The sequence below is a fragment of the Ambystoma mexicanum genome, chromosome 1p, assembly GCF_040938575.1.
Source record: "Ambystoma mexicanum isolate Mex_15411 chromosome 1p, UKY_AmexF1_1, whole genome shotgun sequence".
Lineage (NCBI taxonomy): Eukaryota > Metazoa > Chordata > Amphibia > Caudata > Ambystomatidae > Ambystoma > Ambystoma mexicanum.
Genome location: NC_090921.1, coordinates 194,735,740 through 194,743,964, shown reverse-complemented (window position 1 = coordinate 194,743,964; position 8,225 = coordinate 194,735,740). Strand labels below are relative to the sequence as shown.

At 44.8% G+C, this 8,225-nt stretch overlaps 1 protein-coding gene across 1 annotated transcript in view; it reads left to right on the top strand.

Annotated features, from left to right (window-relative positions):
- The first annotated feature begins 670 nt into the window (after window positions 1-670).
- The window catches only part of LOC138464926 (extracellular calcium-sensing receptor-like), a 178,291-nt gene continuing 170,736 nt past the window's right edge, over window positions 671-8,225 (top strand). The window contains exons 1-3 of the mRNA XM_069607219.1: window positions 671-691; window positions 3,512-3,736; window positions 7,079-7,173. Coding sequence (XP_069463320.1) covers window positions 671-691; window positions 3,512-3,736; window positions 7,079-7,173 — 341 coding nt within the window. The remainder of the gene's footprint in view (window positions 692-3,511; window positions 3,737-7,078; window positions 7,174-8,225) is intronic.

The window sequence follows — 8,225 nt, the reverse complement described above, 5'->3', positions numbered from 1 at the left end:
TGTGTGTATTCGTGTATGGGAGCGGCATGCAGCATGCATTGGGATGTGATAGTGGTGGGCCCAGACTGTGTATATGGATATGTGTAGGTGTGTATTATGATGGGCCATGTCTTGGCTGTCTTCGCTGTTACATTTGGTGGTCAACTGTGATGATTGGTTGTCGTGTGTTTGTAGGGACACTCACCTTTATCTGCCAATGTTGGCACGTCGAAATCCGCTCCACCAACTCCTTCAATGGACTCCACATCTATCACTGAGGTGCAAGTTTCATCCCATCTAGCCAATTTGATAGGTGAGTGAGGTCCGCCACCTGTTGCCAGCCCCTGGCTCCGATTGACTGACAAGATGTTCCTCACTCTCAGCCTCAGGTCATCCCCGTGCTTTTTGCAACCGCTCACTGTGCGTGCGGTGGTGCCGACTGCACTTACTTTCCTTGCCACTTCCTCCAAGATGGCCTTCTTTCTCAGCTGTGCTGGACGCCTGAGGTCACTGCAGAAAACCACATCCGCATTCTCTACTAGGATATCGGCTAGCATGTTCAGCTCCTCGTCCTTTCTGGGTAGCCTTTGACATTTTGTCCGTGGTGTGCTTAGAGTTTTGCCTGTGAAGGTCCAGTATGTGGAGGATGGCAATGGAAGATGGGCGCCAATGCATTTCCCGTTCCGGTGCGATGACCTTACTTCTGGGTCCGGTAATGACGGGCCCGTTCTTACCGCTATGTTAATACCAGTACCGCTATTTAGGGGTTGCTGATGACGGAGGTGTTATGTGTGCATTCGATGATGCAGCTATCTGGGGGTTTGAGGGTCGTTACCAGCATGCCGATACAGCCGTTACCGGCATGCAGGGGTGCGCGTGCTCGCGCACTCGTTATCACCCCGTTTGCAGGATCAAGCCTACACGGACAGGTTATCACCGGCATGCCTGTAAAGGGAGATTCTTAGCGCCAACCTCGTAATGGGGCCCACTGACCTCTTCTTCATTGAGTTTTGGCCCCATACTGATAGATTCTATTTGGTTTGAATAAAAAAACCCTTTGCAAAGAAATGTGGTGTTTGAGTCTCATTTCTGGTAACACAGTGACAGGCTGCCATTCTACCAGCCTGTCACAGTGTAATACAGTCAAAATTAAACTATTATAAAAATTGTGCACACTCGCAGTGAATCTATTCACTTTAAGCAGTCCGTTCTAACATAATTTAAACATACGATAGATAACATGCTTGCTGTAAAATGAAAATCATGTTACCGAAGCACAAGTGATGCACCAAGGCCATGCTGTACTGTAGCCATTTAAGCAAATGGCAAGCTTTAGAAAAGTGCTGCTGGTAAAGGGACATGTGACACCATGGTCATTTAAAGGTGTGTTTAAATGTTGCCAGCATATTTTCAGACTGTCAAGCAACTTGTTTAAAGACTTTACCCCAATCATGGTGAAAATGCTCACCATGATTAGACCAGTATGCTTTCTCAGGAATGTATGGCACCCGCTGACAATACCACAGACCTTTATCCACTTAGACCTTCCCTGGGTCAAGGGTTAACTACATCCCTCTGCACGCTAACAATGGAGAGTAAGAATATTCATATGGACGGCAGAATTACAGCAGAACTAGGTCGACATTTTGTGAGCATTTAAAATATGTTTAACAAAATTATTTGATCACCTGTATATGTATTTCTCCTATGGTATGTTTTCAGTTTTTCAGGGCGACATCGTTAGTGTTGTCAGATCATAATCAAGTATTTCTTTACTTTTTATTGTGTACCTTTATTAGAATCTATGTGATCGCTGCGCCTGCCATAACTGCGCTAATGAAAATGTCGACGCCAATTACGGTGCGGTGCAGCGGTGCAGTGATCATATAGATCACTTTTGCCCTGCAATATTGCAACCCCCAGCCCACTTACCTGTACTAAGTGGCACATCAGTCCTGTACCCCTGCAGCGTCAGTTCCTCCCACTTACATGGGGCGGTGCTGACACCGCAGGGTACTTTTAAAACATTTTGTTTATTTTTTTCCTCTGGGACAACCCCGCAACCCCCGCTCCACTTGGGTGCAGTAATGGGAGTCAGCATTTTAGAAAATGCTGACAGTGCACAGAAAGCACAGTCAGCACTTTGGAGTCGCAGTGATGGGCCGGTTCCCCTTTATTATGTATTCTGATATTTTTTTATTTACATTACTGGTCTCTCTGTGAAAGATTCACCCCCTTGTACAACCTCTGAAAATGCATTTTAGACCGCTACTGAGCTACACTACCCCAAAGGACCAGTCCGGGAGACACAAGTGGATTTCCACAGCTACATAGAGCTGCACCTCCTCTAGAACAATGTTCTGCAACCTTTGGCTCTCCAGATGTTTAGGACTGTAAATCCTTTCTCCTCCAGCCAACATGGTCAATGGTGAGGGATCCTGGGTGTCGTAGTCCAAAAGCCCTGGTAATCGGCTGGTTGGAGGCCCTGCTCTAGAGTCAAGGGTAAAAGGTTTGAATGTATTAATTCTCTCAAGGCGCCTGACACCAGGCAACCCCAAACCAATGGTGCCATGTCCGCATAGTATAGCGTGTATCTGTTCTGAACATATTACTGGGGTCATTATTCTTGCACGATTTGTCTGTGGACACATTGTAAGGTCATATTTGAATGCCGGGGTTAAACAATGGCATAATGTAAACACAAAGGAGATTGACCATTATCTCTTAAGCATGAAGAAAATACCTGATATTATTATCACAGAGGTGTTTATCATGCCTGTGAGAGGTACTTGTGAGCATAATGTTATATAAAGGTTCACCCAAAGATTCCCACTTGGTGTTTGCTAACACCTGTCAAGAGCTCTGACATGCAGCCGGAGGTGAACCCAACAGAATTGTAAATAGCAGACTGCTACCACACTCGGCTGCCGAGTTAAGCATGTTGGTGTTGTTGTGCACACAATCAGATCTTACTTATAAAGGGAGCGCCAACCAGTTGAATGCCAAAACAAACAATGAACATATAAAGTACATGTCTTTATACTGAATAATTTTATAACGAATGCACATATAACGAAAAATATATAAAGACAAAACATAACCATTTTTTTTTCTTTTTTTAAGCGGTCCCCTCAAAGCCCCCGTTTCCCCCAGCTAAAAAACCGTCCCCAACCATTTCCCCACAAGATTGAACCCTTTATCCCACCCCCACACACATTGTATTTATATTGTTTTCGTTATATAATTGTCGTTATATATTCATTATTACATTTTCATTAAATGTATACCAAAGAAGACATAGTTTAGTTAACTGTAATGAGAATTTATCTCAAGATATATGTAAAATTTCTAGAGATTTTTGTGGGATCCATAATATTGCATTAAACGGAACCTTGAAACTATCTCGAGAAAGACAAAGTGCGAAGACTGGATTGGAGGACATGTAGTGGTAAGCACACTGTTGGTATGTTTAAAACACCACCGATATGGCAGAAAGATTCCTAAACATATTACACCATGTTTATGCCTGCAGCTGCTTCACTATATCAAGGAGGTGCGCTTGAAAAGAGATGACACAGAGGCGTTCTTCGATAGACATGGAAACCCTCCTGCACATTATGATATTGTTAACTGGCAGCGGGATCCTGAGGGAACCATCACACATGTAAAGGTGGGCAGCTATGATGCCAGTGCCCCTCCAGGGAAGACCCTTACCATAAATGCCAGTGCTATCCAATGGGCTCTAGAGAAGACACAGGTAAGATCAGAAATATATGTATCACACGTTCTAAATATTTCATTCAGTAGCCTCAAGGTATGAGAATAATTGTATCATAGAATGCAGAATCATCTAAGAATCTACACCTTTCTCAAACCAATACATATGCAACTCTGAAAATCGAATGAAGGGAAGTAATGTAGACACCAAGGGCCCGATTCATTGAAATGAGTGCAGAAATCCCACAGGGGCCACGCGCCGAGAATGACACTGTGCGTACTGCGTATTCATAGAATTTACTGCGCAAAGTAACCGTAATCGCAAGTCGTGCCTGGAGCGCCCCTAACACGCTCACGCGCAAAGCATAAACAGCCAGAACAGCTATCTTTTCGTGCTCCCCCCGGGTGCGAAAAGAAGCACCCTTCAAATAGTGGGTGGGTTCCCCTGCAAGCAGTCCTGCATTTCAGGGACCCTGTGCAGGGTCCCCCATAACCATATCCGGCACTCCAATGCCATGCTTATGAAAAAATGTAACTCAGTTGAAATCTCGAAAAAAACTGTGGACGCACCCCCCCTAAATTGGATCAGAACCCTGGTTGCGTACACACACCCCGAAACTGACATGCAAACCCACCTCCCCACTGCCATTCCTATGCGTAAGTGTACTTACACCTGCCTTCAGGTGGCGGATAGTATGAATGACTTTCATGGGCATTTACCGGTCAAGAGGATGCGCAATCGAATCCATGAATATGCCTCGTGCTGAGCAAATGTGGGCGTGTGAGTGACTGTCTGCAGGGGGTCCCTCGGAACACCCACTTGTTCACAAGTTCTTCCTAATTTGTGGTGTTTGGCCCCCTTCTCAGCCCTCTGAGCAAGCCACGCCATGCTCTGCGTGGAGTCTCGCGCAAGGCACTCGACGGCTCGCAGAGACATGCCGAGCCTGCACAAACTCCACGCAAGTCCGGGAAAAGTACTGCACATTCGATTCAACTAATCGAGTAAGGCAAACCCTTTTTTCCACACAAATAATTAAAAAAAATCTTTTTTATTTTAAAATGAATTTGGTTTACATCTTAAACCTTACATTTATGATTCACATCAATTTACATTGTCTTGTTTAAAAATACTTTGGTTTACTATTCTTATTTGCTACTACTGTTTTCCAACATAATGGTTACCCAGAAGTGGACTATGGTGGCATCTTTCTGTTGTTTCCCATCAGGATTTGACTCCATCTTTCTTCTTTTGCCATTTCTACTATGGCACTTTGGTATTTCTCACTGTAGAGCAGTCTTTTTTGATTGAGTGCCTCACATTCCATAATTACATGGTATAAAGTTTCTGTTTTTCCCAATATTAGACAGAATCTGCAGTCGCTGTTTGCACTTTTGTTTTGGCTCCATTTCCCTTGGACTTCTCTTGTTGGGAGTAGGTTCAGTCTTAATCTTAGAAACATGTCTCTAATTCTTCGATCTGGATTAAGATTTAGGTAGTGTGGTAGTTGGTTGAGTGCTCGTGCCTCTCCATTGCACTTTAGGGTCAGTTTGTATCGGTCTTTCTGCTCTTGTGTCTCAATCCAATCGATTCGCCTCAACTGCTTTTTTGCGTTTTGTGGCATCTTCGTCAATGTCTCTAATGCAATTCCCTTTTTGTTACATATGCTCATTGTCATTTCTTTCCATTTGTTTAATACTGTATCATTGACGTGTAAGTGTGAGGTTCTTAAAATTTCCAAAGCCGGTATCTTTTCTTCACTGTTCAATTTTCTGTATAGGTCTAATATTTTCCATTCTATTATTGATTCTAGCGATTGGAGGCCTAGCTCCTAACAGATGCGGCCATCGGCATATTTTGAGGTAGGCCCAATACTTTCCGTCAGTACATCGACTCCAGTTTAATCCATATAGATCGGTCCAGATTGATCATAGTTTCAGCACTGTACGCAAGGATCACTGTCACCTTTTGCTTGTAAAATGTTACAGCCGGTTTAAACGAAAATTTCCCAAATTTCTTATGGATCATCAGACCCTGACGTGCTAGTGCCCGGGTTCTGGACTTCAAATGTTCTGCCCATGTAGATTTTGTGAGTGATTGATTTATCCATATTCCTAAATATTTATAGGTTATAACCTGGATCAATTTTTCTTTCTGTAGATAATAAGAAAAAGCTTTGTTCCCTTTTTGTTTCCTATTTGTTAGGTACATAATTTTTGTTCTCTTGATGTTTATTGTAAATTCGTTTTTTTCCATATATTCTTGTGTTTTGTTGAGTGCTGTTTGTAATCCGCACTGTGTTTTTGCCAATAAATCAGGCCCTAAATCAGGGGTCTGAAAACGGTGTCTCTCCAGATGTTTTGAACCACGACTCACATGATTGCTGCCATTTGACTATGGTGGCTAGGGATGATGGGAGTGGTAGTCCAAAACATCTCAGGCCAGATTACAGAAACATTGTGGCAGTGCAAATTTGCACAGTATTATCATTAGAGCACAGATTGCCCTACTGCCAACACATTGGGGGAAATGTTAGAAAACCTTTGCACCATGGCAAGTGCAATATTGCATGGTATTAGCAGTAGGGTACAAATTCCCATAATGCAAAAAACATGTACTTTCAATAAATGTTTGCACCAGGACTAGTGCTAATACCATTACACATTAGAAATAGGGCAATCTTCTCCAGGGTGCAAAAATGCATTGACATTATAGTTTTCTACCCAACGGTAAAGTTTGTCCTAGTGATAATTCCAAAATTGTCATGGTGCAAAGGTTTTTTAATATAGACCCAAAGTGTTTGGTCCCAAGGCAAACTTTGACCTAGTGCTAATACCATGCACTGGTGCAACGTTTCTGTAATCTGGCTCCTAGAAAGCCAAAGGTTGCAGGCCCCTGAAAAACCATTACTTTGTGTGAATGAGCAGAGAGTGCTCAAAACAACAAATACAAATATTGATGTCGCCTGTGTGGGAGCAAGCTTCTAGAGTCTTACTAAAAAGCAACTCAAGTAAGCAAAGGGCAAATAGGCAGAGGCACGGGAACTGCTCTACTTAACACCCGTGAAGTTCTGCTCTCTAATCTCAATTCCAGCTCCCCCTCTTTGCTCATCCTCCTTGACCTTTCCTCTGCATTTGATATGGTCAATACTGCCACCCTGATCAATCGACTCTGCAAGAACCTGGGCATCACGGATCAGGCCCTGGAGTGGCTGGCCACGTTCCTCCTTGACCGACCCTCCCAAATCCAACTTGGGTCCTTTCTGTCCTCCACCTCCCCACAACATGTGGTCTCCCCCAGGACTCCATCCTCTCACCCTGGCCATTCAATGTTTACCTGGCCACTCTGGCCCACTTGATCTCCACCTTCTTTTCTAACTTTCAGTGTTATGCGGATGACACTCAGCTCTCCTTCAGGCTCTCCTCAGCCTCCGCTCCTTCCTCGCTCATTCCTGGCTGTCTATCCGTGATTCAGGATTGGTGAGCCTCCTATTATATCTGCCTTAATTTCAGTAAGAGTGATATCCTCCATATTGGGACCCCTGCTCCCGCTTTTCCTCTTTCACTCTGGCCGCCCTTCTTGGGCCTTCTACCCTTGCCTTCCTGTGAGGCAATAAACCTTGGATTCATCTTTGACCCCACTCTATGCTTCTTCCCACACATCTTGTACCTTGCCAAAAAGGCCCACTTCCAGCTGCTCCTCCTCAGAAGTATTTTACCTTTTCTCACCTTCCCCCAGAAGCTTGCTGTCTCCAGAGCCCTGGTTCTCTCCAGGCTGGACTACTGCAACAGCATCTTTCTCAAACTGCCTAACTCTACTCTTCACCCGATGCAACGTAACCAGAACATGACTGCAAAACTCATCCTTCGCCTCAAGCCTAGGGACTGCATCGCTCCAGCCCTGAAATCCCTTCACTGGCTCCCGTTGGCTGCAAGGATCAAGTTAAAAAACCTCAGCATCATCCACAAGGCTTTCACGGGCCAGGGCCTGCACTACATCCCACTCTCTCTGTCAAAACACCTTCCTTCTAGAGCCCTTTTCTCTGATACCCCCAACTCTCTTAGGGGCAGACATGTCTCTGGACAGAGATCAGGGGGTAGATCTCTCTCCTCTCCAGGCACCTCCCTCTGCAACAGACTTCCTGCCCCTCTCAGACTTGGGCTGGATCACCGGATGTTTCTGAAGTAGCTCAAGACCTTCCTCTTCGCCTCTGCCTTCTATCTCTTGCTTCTCTGCTAACTTACCAGTCTGCTGCACTGATTGGTTGCCTGGTACCCTCAGAGTCTCACTGGGTACGAGGCTCCTCCTAGACCAGTCTTCCTTGCACTGCTTCCTGGCTTACCACGCACTTACCTAGAGCCGCGCTGCCCTGACAGCACTTACTCAGAGTCAAGCTGCCCTATTTGCACTTCCCATTCCCCTCTCCCGTGCACTTCCCCCTCTCCTTTCCCCTTGCACTTCTCGCTGTCACACTTGCATAATCCGAGTTACATAAGGCCTAGTAGGATTGTTTGTCTTGTCCCTCTGTCTT